This window comes from Ctenopharyngodon idella, chromosome 15 (assembly GCF_019924925.1).
Source record: "Ctenopharyngodon idella isolate HZGC_01 chromosome 15, HZGC01, whole genome shotgun sequence".
Lineage (NCBI taxonomy): Eukaryota > Metazoa > Chordata > Actinopteri > Cypriniformes > Xenocyprididae > Ctenopharyngodon > Ctenopharyngodon idella.
The window spans coordinates 27,105,819-27,132,727 of NC_067234.1; the positions used below are offsets into that span (position 1 = coordinate 27,105,819).

The 26,909-nt window shown below is 38.2% G+C and overlaps 1 protein-coding gene across 4 annotated transcripts in view; it reads left to right on the forward strand.

The window, feature by feature from the left end:
* Positions 1–26,909, forward strand: part of grik4 (glutamate receptor, ionotropic, kainate 4) — a 329,903-nt gene that overhangs the window by 294,485 nt on the left and 8,509 nt on the right. For all 4 annotated transcript variants that reach the window (XM_051861113.1, XM_051861111.1, XM_051861115.1 and 1 more), the window contains 6 exons: positions 4,882–5,085; positions 13,260–13,373; positions 21,702–21,811; positions 23,482–23,655; positions 25,577–25,742; positions 26,166–26,391. In XM_051861113.1, the coding sequence (XP_051717073.1) occupies positions 4,882–5,085; positions 13,260–13,373; positions 21,702–21,811; positions 23,482–23,655; positions 25,577–25,742; positions 26,166–26,391 (994 nt within the window). The remainder of the gene's footprint in view (positions 1–4,881; positions 5,086–13,259; positions 13,374–21,701; positions 21,812–23,481; positions 23,656–25,576; positions 25,743–26,165; positions 26,392–26,909) is intronic.

Genomic DNA, 26,909 nt, shown 5'->3' on the forward strand with positions numbered 1-26,909 from the left:
AATATTTTTTCAACCTTTGTTTGCTGTCATTTGATGTGCATTTGATATGCTTTCCCTTCAGAAACTGCTTTCACAGATTAAGCTGTTGCTAGGACCTTTTTTCTTTGCTAAGCTCAAATACATATTGTTTTGCCTCTGAAACTGGGTTCACTTTCCGTTCACTCTATAAAATCATCTTTCTGTGATGCTATCTGCAGTGTTTTTCAAAAGCCACATTATGCTTGAATTGAATCCTCGGGAAAACTCATGCGAGCCTTTACCGACCCATATTGTCTCTGAGAGCCCTTCTTAGAAAGAAGGAAGAGCAAAGTATTATTAATCTGTATGGGTACAATATCAGCACATGTGATATGTGTTACAGTATCGACTCCATATGTGATATGGAGTGGATACTGTATCACTGCAACTTCTTAAAGAAAAGAGAGTCCTCACATTCAGCGGCTGAATACATGCTCAGTGTAATCAATGATGGCGATAAAGTGCTCTTTCAGAAAACATGGAGAAATACGATTGCAGAAACTATTTCATGATGAAACCTCAGGCATGCCATCTTCAGTGGACAGACCACTTTTATTGTGTTCAAGAAGAAGCAGATAGCCTTTATTCGCACAGCAATTGGAAATGTTCATAAATATAAAATGTGAAGTGCTATCTTCATGTAATGTGCCGCCTCTGTGACCAGTTTCTGTTTCTGTGATCGCTATCAGGCAAAGCTGGTTCTGTCTGGACTATCTTCAGTCTTATTCACCCCCTGTAAGCAATAAAAAAAATCAAGAGAGACATAAATGAATCAGAGAGGGAGTAGTGGACCAGTCAGTTACCAGACTCACTCAGGGTTTTTGGGGATTGTCTGAGTAATGCTAACACACAATTCCAATTTTTCTTCTCTTTGTAAACAAAAAGCTTTGAGATTTGATTTGAAGAAAGATTGACTTTAATGTGTTTGTTTTCCAAACGCACCAAACCAGACTGCCGCCATGCTATATTTGTAAAATGGATTTCATCAGCTGACAGCCTTCCAAGAAAACAAATAGAATCAAATCTGCTGCAGATCCCAGACTGGTGAGGAATGTTGCATTTGGCAGGCTTGACACCCAAAGTGCCCTTAATCTCACTGTCTGCGCTATTAAACGGAAAGTTTCTTTCTCTGATGTGACCCGCAGATTTTATGGAACCATTCAAGCTCGGAAGAGAGGATTGCTTGGCTTGATAACAGCACTCACTCAGTTGATTGATGCCCGAGCTCCATTCCTGAGATTGATGGCGACATGCCAGGACCGGTCCTGTGTGTTCACAGTTAACCTCGCTCCTCTTCCTCAATCACTTCCTCCCTCCTTCCAAAAGTTTTGCTAATAATGAATTATTAAATGTAAATATGTAGTCGCCCCGTTTTATGTCACTCAATCATCTGTCAGACTAGAGACTAGCTGAAAACACAAAGAAAAGGAATTGTTTAAATCAAAGTTTTGTTTATTGCTCGTTTTTAGTTTCGGTAACATTATGGCCACGTTCACACTATCAGTTTTTGAGATTGACAACCGCATTTACTTACAGGTGTGAGTCTTGAAATGTCCCGTTCACACAGCAGCTTACAGTAGCTTCTCGAACACTGTCAGTAGAGAGTCAAGCCCGTATTCTCTTAATAGTAACCATAACAACAGTGACCAACATAATATTAAAGATGGCGACGTCCATAAAACTGAAAAGTCTCATCACTTTTGACATGACAAGATACCATTTGAACCGCGAGTTCATCCATCAAAACTTAATTAACCGACAGCAGCATCAACTGTAAACATGCGGTAGCCGGAGTCTTTAACCGTTGCACTTGCGTCTCACGTCCTTTGCGACGTCTCGCGCATGACACAGCATTTGAATTGTACAAAGAAACACAAAACTGACGGGAGCCGCTTGGGTGGAGAACAGTGACTGGATCTAACACATTAAGATGACGCACATATCTCCTTAGCTGTAAGTACTGAAAGCGAAACCACACACGAAACCTTTTAGAAGAGCGGCTCTCTCGCACTGTATGACGTGAAAGACAACTAGTTGTCCAGTCCTGTTCCATTCACACAGTGCGAATATTCCGAGAATGCGGTTGTGAGTCCTGAAAATTTACGGGTGTGAGTTCTGTTTTAGAATGCGGTTGTCACTCCCGTAAATAACTGTATTGTGTGTGAACGTAACAGTATTAAGGACTCAAATACAGGACTGACAACCGTATTCTGCTGCTGTGTGAACGTGGCCTATGTTATATGTAATCTAAAAGGCTAAGATGTTAACTGTTAAAGGTTAACTGAAAATATGTTGTATTTGGCCATTTTAGCTTTGGTAATGTACAGTAAGCTGCTATATGTAATTTAAAAGGTTGCTAACTGAAAACACAAAAGAAAAATGTTTAATTTGGCCATTTTATAGCTTTTGCAATATTATGTGATAAGGCTAAGCTGTTAGCTTGCTAACCAAAGACACAAAACAAAAACCCAAAAACAGGAAAATGTTTATTTTGACCACTTTTAGCTTTAGTAATATAATGTGACATAATTTAAATGGCTAAACTCTTTGCTTGAATAGGAAATGTTTAACTTGACCATTTTTAGCTTTGGTATAATATCGTGATTTATATAATTGATTTATGCCAGATCTCCATTTCTCATATAGATGGCGATATGTTGTGCCTGGTCCTTTATGTGCACAGTTAATTTCCTCTTCCACAATTCCTTTTTCTTCATCTTTTCATAGATTCTGCTAATAATGGATTACGAAGCATAAATGTATAATCACTCCTTTTTCTTTGACTCAATCATCAATCAGACCAGAGGCTAGTTGGCCATAATGGGTGGCACGTAATGACCCAAAACCATTGATGACTTCTCTCACCCAGTGCGTAGACCTATTAATTGAATCCAGAAGGTTTGTTTATTAACTTGCTTCCATTCTTTGAAACTGTCTGTCTAATATGCAACTGGCCCATAAAATGCTGCTCTTTAATAAGCCTAGTTTGAGAGAAAGTGTCCGGCTGCAATACTTGAGTGCCTCCAGCAGGCTGTAAGCGATGAAAATTTGCATTTATATTGTGCTTTTCTGCATAACCACCGCAGCGGTGTCAGCGCGGGGCATGACGGTAACATGCGTGGATGATTCAACGAGTTAATGAACAAAATGGAAGGATTTGCATTTATAGAGTGTCAGACTCTGGGCCAAAGCGGCTCCTCTTTGTGCCATGGCAATATGGGATTTCACCGATTGCTCCGTCAGGTCCAAGGTGCGAACATCCATCTGCAAATACATCGTACAGCTTTTATGGACATACAAATGAGGTGAAAGGACAGTTATTGTGTTATTTGGATTCAAATGAGCGGCTCGTATTAATAGGGTTCAGGTTTATTTGAAGTGTCGGAACATGGCCATTGACGTTCCCCCTCGTCTGACAGGCCGCAAGACCCAGCTGTTGCTATACTCAAGCCAGCTGGAGCGTGGCCACTGGGCACATCAAAAATCAGGGATGCAGGACCAGACAAGCAGGTAAAAAAAAGAAGAAAGTGTTGCCATGGCGATGCGAAAGACTGAAAAGTCTCGTCAGCTCTTCAGATTGCCACTCAAAGCATCGGAGTGGAGCGAGTCAGATTTACTGGTGAAAATGAAACACTCTCTCCAGTCAACCAGTCTGCGCTAAACAAATCTTAAGTACACCAGACCCATTTTAGTGTGTCTTGCCGCAACACATCAGACAAAGTGATTTTTTTTTTTTTTTATAACAAAAAGTGATTTTGAAAAGCTTTTATATGGCTGGTTTCATTCTGTAGTGACTGTTTATGTCTGAGGTGACACTGTTCTGTTAAATTTATGCAAAGTGTTTGAAAATGTCAGTAACATACTCGACTAACATGCACACTAGCAAAACATCTATCTCAGTGTATAATAGTGAGTGAATGTTTTTTGAATGATGGTGGGATGAAATGTTTACGAAGCCTTTATTTTGACCACAGATTGCCTCTTAAATCTGTTCAGTCTTTGGGCAGCATGAGAATACAAACCGTAAATTTGGAACTTGGTCTTTTGGTTGGCTCACATTTGTCACAGAGCCCCATGTGTCCAAACTATAGCTATGTTTCTTTCCAATTTTGGGATATCGCCTTTAAAAACCACTGGATGGAAACTGCAAGATGCGTATAAAATCTTAAAATGTGCATAAAATTTCTTTTTGCTCAAAATGAGGAGGATCATTTTTTTATCCAATAAGAATATATGCACATAAACTACAATTTTCCAAATAAATTCCTCATTTCACAACAAAAAACACATGCGACTTTGCCTCAAAAGATCATGTGATTGGATAACTGGACTAACCAGCGGACCAATCTCATTGCACTCCATCTCAAATGTTGTTTTAGTCATTCTGAAAGCCCTGAGCCAAAGTCAGTCATCAAATTGATTTGGCATAATTACCTTTCAGAACTGTCTCAAATGATAGCATTCCCAAACATCAGGCATCCGCCTCCGAACGCAAGATAACATGACAGCGTTGGTTATTGCATTTCGTCTGCACGCTCTAAGGCGAAAGTAATTTATTGTGTAGGAAAAAAGAGCTACAGTGTGTTCCCGGGTTGTAGGAACTTCCATTTTTATAATTGATACTTTGCAAGTTTCCCAGGAATTTACGGTTTTATTCTCTTGAACACATGGGATGGAAATTTTATTCGCAAATGTTTTATGTGACATTCCAGTTTTTCACAACTTTGGATGGAAACCTATCTAGGGTGACTAGCCAACTCAAACAATCTTTTGTAGCAGAAAATTGTGTCGATTGATACAGAAGTGCTCTGAGAGCGTGTTTAGATGTGAGTGCCGACGGTGACACCAATGATGTCTTTACAGGAGAATCCTTATGTAATGCTGAGAGCCAATCACCAGGAACTAGAAGGGAACGAGCGCTATGAGGGCTTCTGTGTGGACATGCTGAAGGAGTTGGCAGATATCCTGAAGTTCAAGTACCGTATTCGGCTAGTTGGGGATGGCTTGTACGGGGTGCCCGGCGCCAATGGCACCTGGACGGGCATGGTGGGAGAGCTCATCAGCAGGGTGAGTGACATCACAAGGAAATATGTTATACTCAAGGGTTAAATTGGGACGGAATGACATTCCGGTGTCATGCATTATCCCCCTTCTTTGCTGCCTAATCAAAATCATAGTGTGTTAAATCTTAAACAAGACTTTTCTTACTTTTGCACTATTCAATGATAGTGTTGTAGTTGTAGTATAAATAGTGTGAGTATTGAAAATTCTAAAAAGAAAAGGTGCACTTTACATACATATTTATGATGCACTTAATTAACCAAAAAAATAAAGTGTGGAATGTTGGAGGCTTCATGCTTTGATTATGTAGCGGAGGGGGGGGGGGCTTCAGACTGAATTTGAATGACAAAACCTTATAAAGTTCATACACTACATGGTTGAGAATATAGTACAGTATATAGTACATAAGTGCATAGTGTATAGTGCATCATTTGGGACACAATTAAAGTAAGGGAAATGTTTAGTTTAACCATTTTTAACTGGTCTTATGATTTGTGATGTTATTTAACATACACAAATGAACATTTCATGATCTAATATTATATAGTATATCATTTAAAAGGATAAGCTAGCCTAAGCTGGTAACCAAAGACTGAAAACACAAAGGGAAAATTTTGGAGTAATTTGAAAGCCAAATTAGACTAAACTGTTAGCTTGCTAATTTTAGGATAATTAAAAAAGAAAGTATAACAGTTTAAGGTGACCACTTTTAGCTTTTGGCCATTTTTAGATTTATTTAAAATACACTACCATTTAAAAGTTTGGGGTCTGTAAGATTTTTTATTTATTTATTTATTTATTTAATGTTCTTAAGTCTCATGCTCACGATGCTCCATTTATTTGATCAAAAAATACTGTAAAAACTGTAATATTGTGAAATATTATTGCAATTTGAAAGAAGAAAGAACTTATTTATTCCTGTGATGGCAAAGCTGAATTTTCAGCATCATTACTCCAGTCTTCAGTGTCACATGATCCTTCAGAAATCATTCTGCTGATTTGCTGCTTAATATTTTTCTGAAACAGTGATACTTTTTTCAGGATTCAAAAGAACAGCATTTATTTGAAATAGAAATCTTTTGTAACAGTTGAAATGTCATTTTTGATCAGTCTTTGCAAAATAAAAGTATTAATTTCTCTTATTGACCCCAGTAGTTTACCCTAAAGGTGCTTTATGTAATTTTTTTGACTATGCTAAAGCATAAAATACCATATTATGTTTGCAGAGATTTAGGAAACATAAGTTCAAATACTTGTTTCTCCAAAAAACAATACTACAGCCAGTTTTTTTCTTTGAAATGTGCTTTCCACGTTGGAATGTGTGTTTTTGTTTTGGTCTGTGTGATCCCGCCCACTGCCAATTTACCCAATTCACCTTAGGTTGCCAGTTGGCAGCATATTTCAGCCATGGAAGCCAGCAAACTGGGTCAGAGATCACAGATTCGCTCTAAAAACCCTCAGAAATAAAAACATTGACAAAGTATATATTAGCTGATCAACTTACAGTGTAAGGTTTGTCACTTTCCACTTTCAGTTGCGCTCATTCCTGTTGTGTGTCCTCAATCTGGCAGCCTTGGACTCTCTTGAATTTGGACTGCAGTACCCATTTCAACTGCTAGCTGTCAATATTACATACTGCACATTTAACATATTTTCATGATTAAGAATATATACAACTTAAAGCGATTTACTGTTATTTCTCATCTGGCACTCTATATAGTACACACAAAAGGCTTGTCATAATTTACCTGTGGAACCAGAATCACCACCAGATTTTAAAAAGTTCCCCTACAAAGCACACCAGTTCTGCTGTTCAAAATACATAGAACAAAACAATCTGCTTCTTCTTGTTTTAGCCTTGAATTATTCATTCTCAAATGCTCATTTCAATAATTCATTAAAGGAAGGAAGCCTTAAAGCCAGACTAAAAGTTGTTTTACTTGCATCCAAACAGGTGATGCAGATTAACCAACAATATTCATGTTTATGCCTCCAACCAAGTTACAGTTCCCTCGTCCTAATGAATTTCAATTAGCCCATCTGATCCCATAACAGACACACACAGATGTGTTTAAAAAGACTAGAGTATTAGTCCCATTCTGACAGCCACTAACATCCCGTTGATGAGATGGAAATCTTGCTGCAAATTCTGTTTAGCTACGAACGCTTGCCCTTTTCGGCGGAAATGTTATTTATTTGAACACAGTTGCAGCTTTACAGCCTGCTGCTGATTTATTTGTCCATTTTTTGGCAGGCACCGCAGGGAGCAAAGTAAATTTTTGGAAATGAACAAAATAGCCACGGCGATATTCATATATTTCCAGAGGAAAGGGTCATAAACCAGAACATTTCACTGCAGCCTACGTTCTCGCATACAAAAACGAGAACTCTTTGAGAAGTTATCTGTCTTAATTCCACAAGCTAATGGAGGGCAAAGCCATTAGTGAAATAAAGAAGGAAGTGCCTAATCTTATTATTGTCTCAATTTGTTCTCTCAAAGTGTGCTCTATACAGCTGACCTTGAGTGTGGCCAATGAGTCTAATTGTATGCTATAGTGTGTGTAGACAGTAGAGGGTGATGGGGGGCAACTGAAGGAGATGAAGAGCTCTACCATGTTCTGACAGCAGGCTCTATACCTCTTGGTTCTCATGAGGGACTTTTTTGTAATGCTTCATCCTGTTATTTATTACATAAAAATATGGGTGTAGACAGTATTTTTTACTTCTATACTATACATTTTTCAAGTATCTGTACTTTTTTTATTTTGAGAAACTTTTACCTCACTACATTTGAAAGCATAATATTGTACTTTTTACTCCACTACATTCCATAAAAACATGTTGTTCCTCAAAATCTTCACCCCCTTGTGACACAAGAGCGATGTTCGATTCGTGAATGTGTTGATTCTTTCCAATGAACCTGATAAGTGTTCACAAATCACACTGAACGATTCATTCATGAATCAGACTGATCCGATTGCAGCTGTTCTTGAGTCAACAACTCACTGATTCAATGATCACATCAAAATGAGCCAAGAAATGGGATATCGTCCAAGCCTGAATATGCGCGCGACTGAATCCAGTTACTAACACCGAATTTTAGTATTATTGTAAATGAAAATCATAAGGTCATGACTGTCAGTTATTTGTGAAGTAATTCTGCTGTAAAAAGGCGAGCTGTTTTAGCCATTGAAATGCTTGAATGTGGACATGTCCGCATTTGACTTTCACATTTAAAATAATTCATGATAATTTCAAATAATTAATTTATTTAAAAGGTATTAAAAAACAAGTGCTATATAAGAACCTGGATCTAAAAATAAATAAAAGTAAAATCATCAAACTCCAGTGCATTTTTGGACATTTTAATGTAAATACTCGCCTAACATGTCTTTATAAATACTGTAATTTCATGGTGTAAGCAAAAACATGGAGGATCTTTAGTTTTATTTTAAATTATTAATGTACATAAATGGTATGAAAACCAAACCTACATCATAAATACAGTCATCAAAGTACGTCTGAATAAGTATAATATATTTGACATGATTAAATTTTTTAATTACATTTATGATGTCAATTTTTTATGTCCTATGTAAATATGATGATAATATGAATATTATGAAAAATATGATAATAAATCTAACACTCAAAGTCTTATTATATGCAGTAACATATATTTGGTATGCTAGTTTACCCAAATTATCTGTTTGCATGCTAAATATAAATAAAAATGTTTGACATAACCATGTGTAATATACAGTTTTGCTTGGTTGATGTATTTTGATGATTATTTTTTTCTAAACAGAACAACTAATTGAATAACTCCGCTAATAAATATCCCACTAATGAGTTGGTGGTCTTTTCTTGTGGTTAAAATTTTAATGGCGGATGGGATTTTGCACAAAATCAGCTCACTTTCTGCCTGAAATGTGGACTCTTTATCCCAAAGGGGTCGTGTTAGTCATGCTTTATAATGTTCTGGTAACTCTTGTAAAACTAAAAGCAGTGCAGCAGTACACAAAGGTAGTGAAGGAGCCGAGCTGTCAGGGGTTTCTCTTGCGTCAGTTGAAGAATACGCCTCAGAGGGAATTTGAAATGCCACACTGGGAACTTAAGTCAATGTATTATTCAGTAGTGATAGAGTTGACATTGCCTTCTTCTCTCATTTTTTGGGGGCATCACTTTTTGATTGAGTCAAAGCAGAAGGGGAGGATGGAGCACAGGAAGAATATCATACTGCATTATTTATTATTTAGAGTCTCCGTCTCATAATTTTCCTCTCTGTGCAGTCCAGTCATCAATATTAATACGTAACGAGATGTCAAATATTTGAGCCGCAGTTATTGTCCTTGTTTCTGTTACGAACGACATCTGTTTGAGGGATTTCTGTTCAGCGGGGACTGCGTAATTTCCTTGTTTGTGTGTCAGTGTGATGTTTTGTTGTGTGAAGTGAAGTGTGCATGAGTTCGAGAAGAGCTGTGGGCCACAGCTGAACTATGGAGAGCACTTGAAGATTAGTGCATCTGCAAGCTGTTATTGTGGAAGGAATCTTCAGGGAACATGCTAGAGTTCATCTTCCCGCACCACACTCGCTTTTGCTAAGGTGAATGTGAAGTACATGACAACATAACGACATAACTTGCTTTATAATTGGGTGAGAGGAAGTAGACTGTTGCGGGGTTAAGGCCCCAAAATACTTCCAACGAAATCGAAGAACGAACTGATGTGACGTTATTTTGAACGAAATCAGGCCAAAACAAAGTTTGTTTTGTGTTCATTTTGAGAGTTTGAAACGGGTTTCCAAAGCAAACTCTCAGGAAAAGTTCACTTCAGCTGCAAAACACCTTCGTACTACCATTGGTCCGTGACGATAACGTAATAGAAGGTGTGCGCTCAGGCTCCGCATTCTTTCGCGCAGACCTTTTCTCTGGCTCATTTGAGTCCGTCAAGGTAAGATCTCCGCAAGTGAAAACATGAACACACTGGATAGACGCTTTATAGTAGAATGAAATTGTCCTTCTGATGAAACAAGGCACTGAGCCTGTTTTTGTTTGATACTGTGAAGCTGCTTGCTTTTAAGCAATCTATTGAATAAAATGCCATATAAATAAACATGACTTTACTGAAGTGCTAATTTGCAGAGCTCGTGCTAACATACCCTTGTAGTTATGATCAGATGCTTTTCTTATATTCATCTAAACGCCACTCTCAGCAGTGTGGGCAGCATTAGATGTTTGATATAAGCAATATCACACACGTAGCCATGCAATATCACTCTATATCAGCACGGCTGTGATTCTGCCATAGGTTATCACAGCCATGCTAATATAGAGCCGTATTGCATGGCTATGAGTGGGATATTGCATTTATACAACAGTTCAACGGCACAAGTGTGTAAATTAATAAGAAACAACAACGGATTGTCTTTAAAAACCCTCTTTTGTGAGGAACTACTTCCTTCCACCTCGCATTCAAATCTAAAGTTGACAGTTTAGACTGTGCAAATCTCAAGTTGAGCCCAAGCCTAAAAATAATTCTAAAACATCACTAATAATGAAGGAACGCTGAGTCGTATCATTGAAGCTCATTGTAGTATGTATAGTAGAATATTATGAGAGTGAGATTGACTAAGCGAGTGCATTACCTGCATCTAGCTGATATTCTTCAGGTAAATCTTATATTGATAATCACAAAATCAGTTTGAATTTCCACTCAGAAAAGCGATATTGTCTTTGTCCTTTTAACATTTAAGAGGATTTCCCATGACAGCGCTAGTCAATGCATGCAATTGTCAGTTGCGTCTCGTTTAAAGTAAAAACAATGTCCTTGTTTCAGTCCATTTCAATATAAAAGTCTTTGCGACTGACTGACTGACTTTGCCGCTATCTACTGGCATATTAATGTAACTTTCATTGAAGTCGAAATCACTAACAGACTCTCTCAATACCAAAAAATATGCCATGTTATTTATATAAAATATTATTTATTGAACAGTAATATTGAAATTAACAACAATAGCCATAATAACAGTATAAGAAGTAAAATAGGAAATAAACACAAGTAAACAGTTCAGTTAAATGTACAAATCAGCACTCTAGTTAGTACAGGATTTTGTTTCAATGTAAATATAAACTTAATATAGCCCTTAAGCCAAATCTATTAGCTCTGGAACAAGTAATAGATAAATAAGATTGCCCGTTTGATATACGAATTATACCTCATGTTTAAACACTATCTACATAAGAGCCATCGGCAAATTCTCGAAGGACTGGCTGAGATGAAGCTGTTCTCTGCCGTTACATTACAGTCGCTGACGGCCTGGAGCTCACATCTCTGAAAGCGTCTAAACAAATTTTCAAATAGGTGCTATATGTTTACATATAAATCGCATTTCTGAGGTCTAAACAACTACATTCTCGCCAAAAAAACTCTTAAAACTACATTCCGTTACAAACTAACAGTAGTATCTATAAAATATGGTGGGTTTGCTTGTCCTTCATGACACCCGCTGTGAGAATGCTAAAAGCGGAGTGATTCAAGTGGTGAAATGGTGGCGATGCTGGTAGAATATCACATGACTGGAAAGACCTCTCAGCCAATCAGATTCGAGAACCAGAACAAACATACTTTATTTCAGCTAGTTGCTCAATGATATGAATGATACTAAAATAACACTGGACTGTTGTCACAGTTTTTTTATCTTCAGCCTTCTTCCTCTGCTAATCCACTTATTATCTGTGTACTGAAATCTAAGATCTAATTGCCATCGCGCAAATGACTGATAAATCTCACGCTTCTCAAATCCTGAAACACGCGTCTAACATTCCTAATTCGGCTTTCAGGGTTAACAAGCGTCTCCTGTCGCTTTCAAGGTTTCAGGCTTGAGGCTAAAACATCACATTATAACCTGGTATCTGTTGTCCAGAGATTCTCTCTCATTTACGGCAGAGCTCCAATATCCCATCATTCCTCCTGGAGAGGACAAAGAGCAGTGGAGGGTAAGAGTGTGTCCCGCGGGACCGTAAAATTCCTTGCAGATGCACTTTTCGGTGTTGTTTGATTAGTGGGATCCGGCCACAGCATCATGCCCGGCAGCACTGGATGCTGTGTCAAGTGATTTGTCATGACAGTCTACCCGGTTTCTGTGTTCATGTTCCATCGCACACACACAACTTGGCTTTGCCCTTCAGTATTCCCCAAAATACAGGTATTTGGACTGCAAGCAGTTGTTTCCAGCTGTTTAAAGACAGGTCACAGCAGCTTAAGGTGGTTAATCTGGTTTGTTGCTGGTTTGAGGTCTACCTGCTCTAATCAATTTAATTAGAATGGACTACAGGGTTGTCATGCACCTTTGAGGGGCTCCAGGGCTGGCGGGGGGATTCGGTGACAGGAGGCTGGGTAGATGATGATTTTATTTTTTTGTTTTTGCAACAGCATTTTAAAAATAACATTTGCCTAAAATGTTTTTTTCTAAAATGTACAAAAATATACACTGCTGTTCAAAGGTTTGGGACTGTTTTTAAAAGAAGTCTCTTATGGTCACCAAGGCTGCATTTATTTGATTAAAAATACACAAAAAACAGTAATATTGTGAAATATTATTACAATTTAAAATAACTGTTTTCTATTTGAATATATTTTAAAATGTAATTTATTCCTATGAATCTTCAGCATCATTACTCCAGTCTTCAGTGTCACATGATCCTTCAGAAATCATTCTAATATGCTGATTTGCTGCTCAAGAAACATTTATTATTATTATCAATTTTTTTCAGGATTCTTTGATGAATAGAAAGTTCAAAAGAACATCATTTATTTGAAATAGAAAGCTTTTGAAACATTATACACTACCGTTCAAAAGTTTGGGGTCAGTAAAAAAATTGTATTATTTTTTTTAAAGAAATTGAAGAAATTAATACTTTTATTCAGCAAGGATGCTTTAATTTAATCAAAAGTGACAGTATAGACATTTATAATGTTACAAAAGATTATATTTCAAATAAATGCTGTTCTTTTGAACTTTCTATTCATCAAAGAATCCTGAAAAGTATTAAGTATCTACTTGAACCAGCAAGAAAACATGTATGTACCCCCTTAATCTGGTTGTAGCTCAATTTTTTGCACCTTTTTGTCCTAGAAACGCCCTAACGGCTGCAATTATTTTGCATGTGTTTCAGAAGGCTGATTTGGCTGTGGCCGGCCTGACCATCACGGCTGAGAGGGAGAAGGTCATTGATTTCTCCAAACCCTTCATGACTCTGGGAATCAGCATCATGTACCGAGTACACATAGTAAGTTCCTCCTACAGACTCCCGAACCATCCCCAACCTTGCAGCATTAAAGATCAACAATCCTTAACAATCAGCAGCCTCTAATGGCCTGAGAGAGAGCGTGTGGGAAATAAATAGAGAGATACTTTGGGGCAGAGAGCTCTGAGCGTTACCCTTGCTGTAGCAGATGGTGTGCTGTGGTGTGAAAAGCTGATAAATGTAGTGCTTTCCTTCCCAATTTCAGATTCTCCTTATTGTGACTTGTATCTAATTCACACCAATAACACCCCGAGCTCTTGCACACAGCAACACTGAAAATCCAATAGCTCTTTTATTTTTAAAGGTCTGTGCGCCATTAATCAAAGCCCCTCCCCAAACCCAAGGTGACATGCTGATCTCTCTGTTGGCTAAGTGCCGGAAGAAGCCGCTCGGTGCAGCGTGTGCAAACATTAATGTGGTGTCCCTGTAGGGCATTTATACACACACACACACTATCAGGATCCCCCCCCCCCACTCCTCTCGTGCTGCTAATAGTTTCTCCTGTGTACGTCTTCATTGGTTGAAAACAGTTTGGGGAAACAATAACACCAGGTGTGCTGTTAACTGAGAAAGAGAACCTCTGTAGAATTATATTGGTTATTTTTTAATTTTCAATATCTGTCTATATTGGATATTTGTTTTTACATTTAGATTATCTTTGCCAATATATAAAACTCAGTTAAAGTTAATCTGTGAAAACATGAAGAATTTAATTATACTTTTAGATGTCATCTTTAGCAAATCTCAAAATAAATATCCATTTTACTCTCTTACATTAATAATGCCTAAAAAAAAGAAGAAGAAAAAAAGTAATTTTTTAGTCTTTTATTTTTAAATTATTTAGACAAAATAGTGTAAAATTTTAAACAAGAAAAGAATTATCAGCTTATCATATCAGCCTGAACTTTAGTATTGTGGCATTCCTACCAATTACTATTAATTAATGTTTTTTGTACTAGCAGAAGTCTCTGCAATTTTTTTCATGCAAATGTCACTTATCAGGGGCTCCATAACAAGCACTTTTTAGCACTTAATTATATTTTCAGATGTAACAAGGTGGTTTTTAGACACAAGATGAACTGCAGTTCAAATTTGAATGTGCCAAGCTTCAGAGAACATACCACATGATTCAGATGTTATTTCCAATAACCATTTCAATTCTACTGGGTGTAGGCAGCAAATGCCAGATAGGAAGGTTGTTCCAGAACCAACAAAGGATGTTGATCCAGGAACTTCTCCTATTTGGGTAAATTACATTGTGCTGTATATTGAGCTCAGATCTTTAAAGATGAAGTGTGTTTTTCAATGTTAAAATACTTCATCTTTCAGCAATAAATAATTAATTCATTGGCTGATATTCCCTGAAAAACATTGCTGAAATGACACACTTCACCTTCACCTTAAATTCTAAGCTAAAACTACCCTAGAGAGATGGCTGAGAAAGTAAGAAAAAAAGGGAAAGTTGATTGAGAAAGGCACAGAGACAGACACACCGAGCGACTCCGAGACTGTCAGACAGAGAGAACAGTGACAGAAGACATAAGAGGAGTGTTAAATGAGTTCACACAGGTAAAGAGGATAAAAGGCTGTTGTACAGTGTTGAGCTGTTCTCAGGCTTGAGCTCACTCTGTCTCTGTCTGTCTGTATTTCCTTGGCCCTTTCTGCTCTTGTATGACCCAGAATAAGCCCCCCATGAGTTTTACAGTGGGGGAGTGGCTGAAAATTGGCAGATTGTGATGTGTCTACATATAAGAAAGCTGGGCTCATGATTATTAATTCTCGCTGATGTTTCACATTGATTTGGGAGATACAATATTAATCCAATGTTACGTTTGCTAAAATATTTTTATACATCACCTACTTTAATACCTACTTTAATCAGAACTGAAATGAGAGCTATGGTATCCAGGGTCTACCTTAAATCATGTATACAAGAACACGAACACACACACACACATACATAAATATGTATGTATATATATATATATATATAAATTATTTGAATCTGAATTTAGATAAATTCGTCTAGGAAATGACAGATACAACAAGTCCTTCACAGTGGCCAGAGGGATTTTGAGCCATTCCTCTTCCAGAACCATAGACAGGTCACTATGTAATGTGCTGGTAGAGGAAAAAGTTTTTTGACTTGCTCCTCCAAAATCCCTTAAAGTGGCACAAAAATATTTAAATCTGTGACTGTGCAAGCCATAGGAGATGTTCAGCTTCACTTTCATGTTCATCAAACCATTCTGTCACAAGTTTTTCTGTGTGTATTGGTGCATTATCATGCTGATACACAGCCCCACCTTCAGGGTACAGTGTTTGAACCATTTAGTGCACATGGTCCTCCAGAATGGTTTAAAAGTCCTTGGCAGTGACACATCAAGGATTTTTTCGGGAAATGTGTTTCCATTGTAGTTTATGCGCATGTTTTCTTATTGGATAAAAAGTTTATCCGACTCAATTGAGCCCATGTGCATTTTTAGAATTTATGTTTATATTTATATTATATTTCCATCCAGTGATTTTTATGCATTATCCCAAAATGTGCATAAAAATAGATAGATGGAAACATAGCTACTGATCCTGATCCACCCCATGCTTCACACTGGTCATGCAACAGTCTGGGTGTTATGCCTCTTTGGGGCTTCTCTACACCATAACTCCCACGGATTTAGGAAAGACAGTGAAGGTGGACTCACCAGAGAACAATACACATTTCACATTGTCCACAGACCAAGATTTGCACTGTTGGCACCAATGAAACCAACATTTTCCATTGGCACGAGTTGTCAAAGGTTTGTCTATAGCAGCCAGACCATGAATATTGACTCTGTGGAGCTCTCTGCGAACAGTTTTGGTGTTAACAGGAGAGTCACGGTGTGCATTTAATTCTGCGGTGAGTTGGGCAGCTGTGGCTTTCTGTTTTTTGGATACAATCCAGGGGCCATATTCACAAACATCTTAAGGCTAAAAGTAGGTCCTAACTTGCTGATTTAGGAGAAACTCTTAAAAATAATGGGAGTGTCAGTCCTAATTTTAGGACTCCTAAATTTTTGCTCTAAGAGTATTTCACAAAGCATTTTAGCGCTAAAACTAGCTCCTAAATCTGTGAAATGTTAGGAGTAGTCAAGAGGACTCCTAAGTCACTAAGACTAAATCACAAACAATCCTAATCCACCTAAAGACACTGTACACCATGAGACAATAGCGATAGAGCCTTAGGTGCTGAACCTTTTCTTTCATAAATGCAATACATATTTTGATTTATAGATTTGAATCTACAATAAGACGCCAAAAATAAATATTTAATAAATAAATAAATAATGTCTGATAACCTGTGGCAGTTCTTACAAATGATCGAATAGAGTAAAAAAAACTATTATAAGTGTATGTGGCGTGGTGTCCAAGGGGATCGAGGGCTCTGAGCTTGGAATTTATTTAGCCCAGTTCTCCCCCATTGCCGTATCAGCCGAATGTGGGGAACGGGGTGGCGGAGGGATGCAGAAAACTGTCGAGGTAACTACAGGTGAGTCGGCTCTCACCTGTGTATATACAGGTATACCTCCACTCAAGCTGATTAGATAGACCGTTTGAACATACTCCTCCCAAACGTTGCATCATTTGTCGCTTGAATTCTGCATTTTCTCGAGACGCAGACATGTAAGAGGCTGACAATTAGCTGAACATATACTAGTTAATTAGGCTTTAATTATTTAATTAGGCATAGCCTACATTTTAAAATCTTTATTTGAATATTGAATATGGCAACATTTGTATTTTAAAACCTTTATTTTAATATGGAAACATGATACCTCATTCTACAATATTTCTATGATTAAATCACTGACAGAGACTCCTCCCCATCAGCCAATCACTGTGGACATAGTTAGTAAGCGTGTTGACATCATCCATAGCAACAAGGTCAACCCCGCCCTTACTCTTAGCTTAAGACTTCTCTCTATTCCTTAGTAAAAGTTGGTCTCAGCAGCTTTGTGAATAGGTTTTAAGAGAAAACTCTTAGCTAAGAACTTTTACTACTATTTAGGAGAACTCTTAGTGGTAAGATAAAATGTTTTGTGAATACAGCCCCTGGTTAATACCTGGACATCCCTTTCACACAGCTTCCTCTTGCGTCGACAGTTACTCCTTTTGGATGTGGTTCGTCCTAGGTGGTGGTATGCCGACATTACCATAGCTCTCGATACACCACAAAGATTTGCTGTACTGGTCACAGATGAGCCAGAGAAATGCGCACCAACAATTTAAACTCTGATATGTCTCCCGCTATGTTGTGTGGATTGCAATATTTTATGTGCAGCTGTGCTATTGCTCTGCTAATTCAGCCTTCACACTCTGCTCTTACTGATGGAATGTAAAATCAGGGAAGATTGGCCACTGGGCTGTGCATATATAGGTGTGAAACCTCCAACTCTATATTGGCCAGTGTTTCAGTTTCATTGTCCAACCCCTGAGCCGACTAAAGTTCCGGTGCTCCTGCCCAGAATAATCTCTTCTCGCTCATCCATACCCCATAGCCATGGCGCTCTCGATATTTGGGTGCTTGTGCCTGCACTTGTTTAGGTTTAATCCACTTACTATTGATCCAGCAGGCTTTGATTTCTTCAAGGACCCCCATAGCTTATTTCAAACTTTAAATGAAATCCTTCGCTTGATCAATAACAATGGCAAATGGAATAAAATGTGGCCTTCGGCCCTGTTTTAATTACATGTTTGGAAGTACAGTGGGTTCTCCATCGCAGCGTGTAATTGGACGCAGTGGTAGACGTTAATGTATGGAATGTGCCATTTTGTTTGTGTATAAAAATGTGAGTGCAGCCTGAAGAGTTTGTATAAACACAAATGAATGCAAATCTTTCTCTCCTCTTCTTGTGTGGTGCACGCAGGGAGGGAGAGAGACTAGGTGTGGTTGAAGATGAAATAGCTAATTAGTGCAACAAGTTAATTAGATCATACAGGGAGCACTGGCAAGATCATGCACTGCCCCAAAGGAGCAGCAACGGAGTTTGTGTGCATTATGAGATGAAGGATATCAATGTGTGTATATGGAGAAAGAAAAAGAGCCACTGCTCTCAGAACATAAAGAAGTCAATGCACTTTTTTTTACTGAAGTATTCCAGCTGTGACAAGACCATGTTCCCACTGGCCACATGTTTTACAAGGTGTGAGCCGATGTGAAGGACCTCTGTGCCTCTACGGCATTAAGCCCTCTTGACTCATGACTGAGCGTTTGTCTCACAGCAGTTTGCTTGGTTTCATGATGTACTTCAGATTTGAAATAATGCATCTTGCTGTTTCCAGCTATGTGTTTACAATCCGCCGCGGTTGAATAGTTCAGCTTAAAATGAGTCTACAGCAGGACGGTTTTTAAATCTGGACGTTTTCAGTGACAGATGATGAAATATTGTGAATGTTACAGCGTAAAGCGTATTTCAGCGGAATTCAATGGAACATTAAGTTTTCAAATCTTTTCAGCCCAAGTCGATCTGACAGTGGCTGGTAAACATGCGCTGACAGTATATCACTGTTTCTCATCATAGGGAGGCCTGTAGCAGATGCTTCACTAAAGCAAACAGCAAATCACAGAGGAGACTAGTAAAGAGTTTATGACCAGGACACCGCGCTCAAGCGTGTGGGACAGAATAGAGAGACCTGATGCCAACCATTTATAGGTTTTTATTAAATGCATGTTTAATCACCATTTTATGGAAGTGTAACTTTTAACTTTATATCTTTGACTTTATATCTCAATTTGCAACTTATAATTGTAACATTATATCTTAGAATGTAACTTTAAATCTCACATTTTCTGACTTATTTCTTGTAATTATATCTTTATATTCCATAATGTGACTTTGTCTTTTTCATAATTTCATAATTTGATTTTTATATCTCACAGTTGCAACTTTATTTTCGCTTATTGTGACGTTATATTTTACAGTGTGACTTATTTTAAGCTTTATCTCCCAGTGACCTTTTTTTATTTTTACTTTGAGGCAGAAACAAGCTTCCATACCAATTTGTGTCATTGTTTCTTGGACATATATTTTGTTGGAAGCAAGAACATCTGACAAACATATGGTCAAGGTCTAGACATTTCTTATTATTATCAATGTTAAACAGTTGTGCTGCTTAATATTTTTGTGGATACCATGATCATTTGTTTCAGGATTCTTTGATTAATAGAAAGCTCAAAAGGACATTTATTTAAAAGGGAGATCTCATGTTTGATTAATTCAATACATCTTTGCTGACAGAAATGTATTAATTTCTTTCAAATAAAAATGACTCCAAACTTTTAAATGGTAATGTATTTGATTTTGAAGTTCAGAATCTCAAATAGTGTTTCTATGTTTTACACCCTTTTAAAATCGTAAAATGGCAAAATTACAAAATCAAACCCATATGAGGTGTTTAACAAAAGTAAAATCAATTTTCTCTCATTGAATGGTGAAATTTAATTATCATTAAAGTATGAAACATCGATGAATGAAACACGCCATTAATGAGAAAGCCAGCAGTGGTTTTATTTATTATTCAGGAAGCGAATGCCCTACATTTGGAAAGGAAAAAAAAAAAAAATTTAAACTCAAGATCAATCATGTTAACGCCAAAAGGCACGATTAATTGTTTTATTAAACTGACAGCTTTAAAAAGTAGAAGTAATCTCTCTTCCCATGAATAACTCTCTGTGCTGAACATACCAGAAACACTGGAGCCGTAATAAGTACAAATGCTGAATTTCTTAGGATCAACACATATAATGACAGCTCTGCAGTCTCCTCTGTAATTTAATATGTTGTGTAGTGCAAAATGTTAATGAGGACCTGGTTAACTAGATACAGGGAACCCTGGTGAGAGAGGCTGGTTGAGATGGTATGACTGCAGGCTTCTACAGCTGCTTCTGCTATGGTTTTATTTTGACAGCCGAAGCAGCAGCGCTTTTTAAAGACAAAATTGTTAGTATAGCAGTGAGAGAAACTATTACTTACCTCAAATTCAGCACGCCAGAAGTAAGAAATTACATAACACCACAGAGACATATCAGAATCTATGGAGACCCAATAGAGTCGAGCAAGAACTGCCCTATTGCACTGCTGTTCAGTCAAACTGGAGGAGGATCTATCTGTGCTCATTTGTTAAATGATCAAGGGAAGATTCGCTCTTGAGGGTGTTACATCTTCGAAAGGCTGTTAAACTGCGTGTATAACCTGTGTAGCTCACCTCAGAGACAGATGCGCACTAGTAACGTATTTTCTCAATTGTTTTCCAGCAGGTTTCTGCATTGCACAATGTTGATTGTGCTTTTGTTTAAACCTGAAAATTGAATTTAGAGAGAGACTGTAAACAAAGCAAGTTGCTTCAGCTGATAGCAGATTGCAGAAACCCAACATCACAGTTAACGTACCCCCCTGTGAGCTCTATCCGCAAGTCCCTCTCGCTGTAAGTCACGATACAATTATCTCCTCAGATCTCACACGAGCTCAGTCTGGCACATACGGGCTCCAGACACAGCCCAATTTTCCCATCCCTCGATGCCAGCTTCCGTAAGGAAGTTTAAAGCAACCTGACTAATAAAACTACACCTGAACAAGCTTTTTTTTCATGGAGAGCCCATCAGTTTTCTTGTATATCTACCATAGACAGGCTTGGCTCTATTTATTGCTATAATTACAGCTTTTAGTGTCCAGCTCAACAGCAATGCCATTCAATTACACTAATATGGAGATGATTGCAGGCACATTAATGAATTTTCAGCCTGCTGCGGGATAGATAGTGGAATAATTACTCATTTCAGCACTATAGTAAACCTGGTTTTTGTAGTCTCAGGAAAAAAGAAAAAAAAAACAGCCCAAATGATTTGTTTGCAAGTGTATCCATCACTGACACTATTTAGATTCGCCATCTGTAAGACACCTGTGCCGTGTAGATAGATTAGCCTTGGTGCTTTCACACTTAGTTTCTCACTGATAAGAGACTGTTAAGTTGTTACTGACCACAGATTGTCAAAGTACCTCTAGGAGAGATAATTGGATTTGACTACTGTGTACAGAATCGGCTCCCAAGTTCTGTTCCAGCGGTTATTGGATCTTCCGAGTGTGCCAAAATGGTTAGGAGACAGAAAATCAAGCACTTTGTTTGGATCAAGCCAATCAACCGTAAAAGCCTTTAAATGTCTTTAACCTGAAATCTCTTGAATGTTTACTTACTGGAATTGAATGATATAGGCTTATAGGATCTTTGTGATGTTAGTTTTAGAGTCTTGACATTGCCTCTGTGTTTTTATAGGGAAGAAGACCGGGGTATTTCTCCTTTTTGGATCCATTCTCTCCTGGGGTTTGGCTTTTCATGTTGCTGGCATACCTGGCAGTCAGCTGCGTGCTCTTTTTGGTGGCGAGGTAAATACTCAGCTCCACACTGACACCTGCAGGATCCTATTAGCACCGACACTGTCCTTAAAGGGGTAGCACAGCTAAAAATGGAAAAGGTTTCATCATTATTTACTAATCCTCATGTCGCTACCTAGTCTGCTGTCTTGCATACAATGAATGTGGATGGGGACTTGGGCTGTCAAGCGCCATAAAAGCAACATGAAAGTGGTCCGTATGAGTCATGCACAAGTGTTCTAAAGTCATACGGTATAGCTTTATGTCAGAAATAGACTGAAATTTAACTCATCATTCACTGAAAGCTTGACTGCTCTGGTCACCATTCTCTTTCATTGTGTGAAAATGAGTAGCTTGTACATTTTGCTAAACTTTTCCTTTTATGTTTCTTGAAACAGAGAAAGTCATACAGATTTCAGACAACATGTAGTGCACCTAAATGCATGAAAAAATACACTGTGTCATTATTTACTCATCCTCATGTCATTCAAAACCTTTATTTTTTTAATGGAAACATTTTAAAGTTTTTTTTTTTCCTGATGTTTTTTATACAATGAATGTAGATGGGGTCTGGACCTTGCACCATCCAGAATGGACATAAAAGCAACATAATTGTAAATCATGCTCTATATTCCAAGTCTTCTGTTGTCAAATGGTAGCTTTATGTCAGGAACAGTCTATTCGCTAAAAGTCTTGCTTGAATATACACCATTCACTTTCATTGTATGGAAACAAGTAGATTAGACATGTGCTAAACTTCACTTTTTGGTATCCTCATATAAATTTAAAATGATGTGTATATTATAAGATTTTTTTTTTGTGAACTGTTGCTTTAACACAAAACCAGACATTATCCCTAAACTAAAACCCTAAAATAAAACCCTCCACGAAAACCGGAGGGCAAAGATTAGTTGATGGGAATTCTGGAATGTTCCTACTATAAGAACTACTGTAATCTTTGCACTCTGATTTTAGGAGGAGTTTAGGATTGTTGGTTCATAAAAATGTTGTTCTATGATCAACATGCTTTGTTGGTCCAATGAAACAGTCCTAAACTTAATCCTGAAGTCTGATTGTTTGGTCGGAATTCTGTTCTAGGACCAACAAGGTGTATTTGTAGATGTTTAATTTTAAACTCACTTTTTATTTCAGCTTTGCATTGAATCAAAAAAGAAATGTCATGTTTTATACTTTTTAACAGCAGCCTGCAGGTTTTCCCAGCATTCTGCTGGACAAGGGGGGTGTTTTGTGTATTTATTCAGTGAACATTACCTGTCAAGACATTTTATATAAATTCATTGTTGGAGCTTTTGTGTATGTGTGTTTTTCTTTGTTTGCATCTCTATAATGTGTATATTTTTAGACATTTGTTATTGAAATATGACCTGTGTTAGCTTTTCTGCATTGCTTGTGTTCGGTATTTCAACAAAGCCATAATGTGCGGTTGTCGCACGCCTTGAAGTGTAACTCGGCAGCGTCCTGCAGTGCAGTGCATTTTTATTAGTGTCCTGTCAGTCACGGCTAAAGCTTACACAGCCCCTTCAGGGAACAAAAACCAGGTTACGTGGCCAACAGGGAGCACTGGTGACTTCATGCTTTGCCAACTGTTAAAATTGTTCTTGGCTCATTTATGTTTAGTACTTTTTATCTTTTATTTTTTTGTTACTCCTTGTGGCACTCAGGCTAACACCCTACGAATGGTACAACCCGCACCCCTGCCTGAAGGGGCGCTGTAACCTGCTGATTAACCAGTATTCTCTGGGCAACAGTTTCTGGTTTCCTGTGGGGGGTTTCATGCAGCAAGGCTCCACCATCGCCCCCAGAGCCCTGTCCACACGCTGCGTCAGTGGAGTATGGTAAGAGCACACAATAAACTATTTCTCTCTTCTGAAAAGACCTGATGTTGATGGTCAACAGCATATGTTGTCTTTGAATCCTGGTCTCCAGAATGTCAGGAAGTTAATATTGATATTAATATTGATATTTGGATTTTCCTCATTAATCCTGTATATGAGCCTCAAAAACATACATATATTTATTTATATTGTTGGTCAAAATGACTTTTATGTATTTGCTATGGAATTTTTATTATGCGTGGTTTTTCGTCATATTGTTATGTCAGATTTTTATATGTTTTATGTCAATAGCTATGTTTCCATCCACCTATTTTTATACGCTTTTTGGTCTATTGTATAAAAAGCCGCTGGATGGAAACGCCAGTATGACCAAAAATTATAAAAATGCACATAAAAAATGTATGCGCTCAGTTGGATACCTTTTTTATCCGATAAGAAGACATGCACATAATCAATGATGGAAACACATTTAGTGAAAAAAAAAAAAAAAAAAAAAAAAGTGCAACAAAAAACTCATGTGACTTTGCCTCAACAGTGGATGTGATTGGATAACTGGACTAACCAGCAGACCAATTTCATTGCACAGCATGTCAATGTTTGGTCATTCTGAAATGCCTGAGCCAAAGTCTGTCATCAAAATGATGTGGGCTGTGTCCGAAAGCTTAAAAATGCTTCCAAGGTAGGAAGGCATCAAGGCACGTCCGAGTCCAGTCACTTCCTGTCTCTGAGATACCTTCATCTGATCGATTTTTGAAGGCAGCATAGGTGTATCCTTCACTGCCTTTGATATCCCACAATCCTGTGCTTTCCATTCTGTGACAGTTAAAAAATAACTTAAAAAATAAAGATTGCATCTGAAAGTTGCGGTTGGTGGTCAGTTTGTGTGTAAATATACATTTCTGATGTCATTTTTAGAGAGAAATTACTATTGTAGTAATTAAATATTTGCTTAGTTCTCACCAAAGCTCGCTCTATTTTGCTGTAGATCATTAAACCATAGGTCTGTCCGAAATCAGCTTCTTGTGGTACCTTCGTGTACAAACATTGCCTTCAAAGTCATTTCCTGATAAGGCAGAAAGGCAACAAGTCAGCTGCTTGAGTTTTCGGACACAGCCTTGGTATAATCACACAATTGTGTTCCCCCCAAACATCAGGCATCCAAACACAATATAACATTACAGCGTTTATTGAGTTTCGTTTGTGCAAGTCATTTATGATGGAGGAAAAAAGAGCCACAGTGTTTTCCCCCGGCCCTGACTCCTGTTTCCTGGGAATCGAGCTGATGAACTTGGTTTTGCTAGCACCATTCTTTTCTGTTTGATCCAAAAGAATGCTTAGTGAATATTGAATTTAGATTTTTATTGTACTTGGAAAGTAAACAAATGATTAAAACTTTTATACATTTGTGTATGATCAAATTCTTTAAAAAAATCCTTTGAAAAAATTACATTGAATCCACTACAGGTCATTTTGCCCTCCATTATGCATTCACGTTGTTTTTTGCGTCTTTAAGCTAGCTTAACCAGCAAAAACCAGTTTGCTGAATTACCAGCTCAACCAGCGCCAAACCAGCGTTAACCAGCTGTTCGAGTATGTTCTTTTCAGCAGAGTATTGCATTCTTCTCTATCCTGATCTCATTGCCAGCTGCTGGATATAGCAGATAAAAGTGCTACTCTCACTTGGCCTCTGTTTTTCTGCTGCGTTATTATACTGTCATTTTTCGACTGCAGCACACTGAGGTCAGTAGAGAATAAAAGCAAGCTATTTTTGAGTATTCAGAACAGGCATACAGTACTCAGAGAAGCCTTTCAACTTCTCATTCGGATGCCAAGCTCACAGTAGCGCCGAGGTCTTTTGATGTTGGGTCAGAGCTGCTTTTGCGTTGCGTTCCTTGTGTCTAAAACTGGTTTGTCGTTCTAGGTGGGCCTTCACCTTGATCATCATCTCTTCCTACACAGCCAACCTGGCGGCCTTTCTCACTGTGCAGAGGATGGAGGTGCCCATTGAGTCAGTGGACGATCTGGCTGACCAGACAGCCATCGAATACGGCACCATGCATGGCGGGTCCACCATGACCTTCTTCCAGGTGAGATCTTCAAGGACAGAACGGAAGAGAACTCCACCTACAAATCAATGGCCTGTCGGCAGGTTTATTGACCATGTCACTAGCGCTCTTCCCTACTTTGGGATTTATCTGTCTGCTGTCTTAATATCAATGCCCTTTGATATCTTTCCCTCTCCAGAGGGCCGCCCAGACTAATTTAAACATTTTGATGCAACGGAGGGGCCATTTCTCGACCCGCCCCTCAGCAAGCACAGGCTGTTTCACAAATTCAGTTGTCACATCAACATGTCAAACTGTCTGCTTATCAACCACCAAGTCCTTGGTTAACACAGTCAGTCTCGCCTCCTCAAAGCTATAGTGATTGGCTGTCAGGACTCCAGATGAAGGTTAAGGAGCAAGCAGGAGTGCACATAATGATCCTAATATCTCTTGGTCTTTGGTTAGAACTCCCGGTACCAGACGTACCAGCGCATGTGGAACTTCATGTACTCCAAGCAGCCCAGTGTGTTCGTGAAGAGCACAGAGGAGGGCATCGCCCGAGTACTCAACTCCAATTACGCCTACCTGCTGGAGAGCACCATGAACGAGTACTACCGCCAACGCAACTGCAACCTCACCCAGATAGGAGGCCTGCTGGACACCAAGGGCTATGGCATTGGCATGCCTCTGGGTGAGAAATGAGTTTCTGTTAGAGAGACGACAGTGACTAGAGTTTATGTGGAGTTAGCAAGACTTGTATTGATTGAATTCATCTGTACAATATACAACTTTGGTCACAATTGACAGCGTTTGACCACACATACCCAAGCAATCCCTTGCATTAAAGAGTTAGTTCACCAAAAAATGAAAATTCTGTCATTAATTACTCACACTCATGTCGTTCCACACCTGTAAGACCTTTGTTCATCTTCGGAACACAAATTAAGATCTTTTTGATAAAATCCAATGGCTCAGTGAGGCCTGCATTGCCAGCAAGACAATTAACACTTTCAATGTCCAGAAAGCTACTAAAGACATATTTAAAACAGTTCATGTGACTACAGTGGTTCAACCTTAATGTTATGAAGCGACGAGAATACTTTTTGTGTGGCAAAAAACAATATCTAGTGATGGGTGATTTCAAAACACAGCTTCATGAATCTTTATGAATCTTTTGTTTCGAATCAGTGGTTTGGAGCATGTATTAAA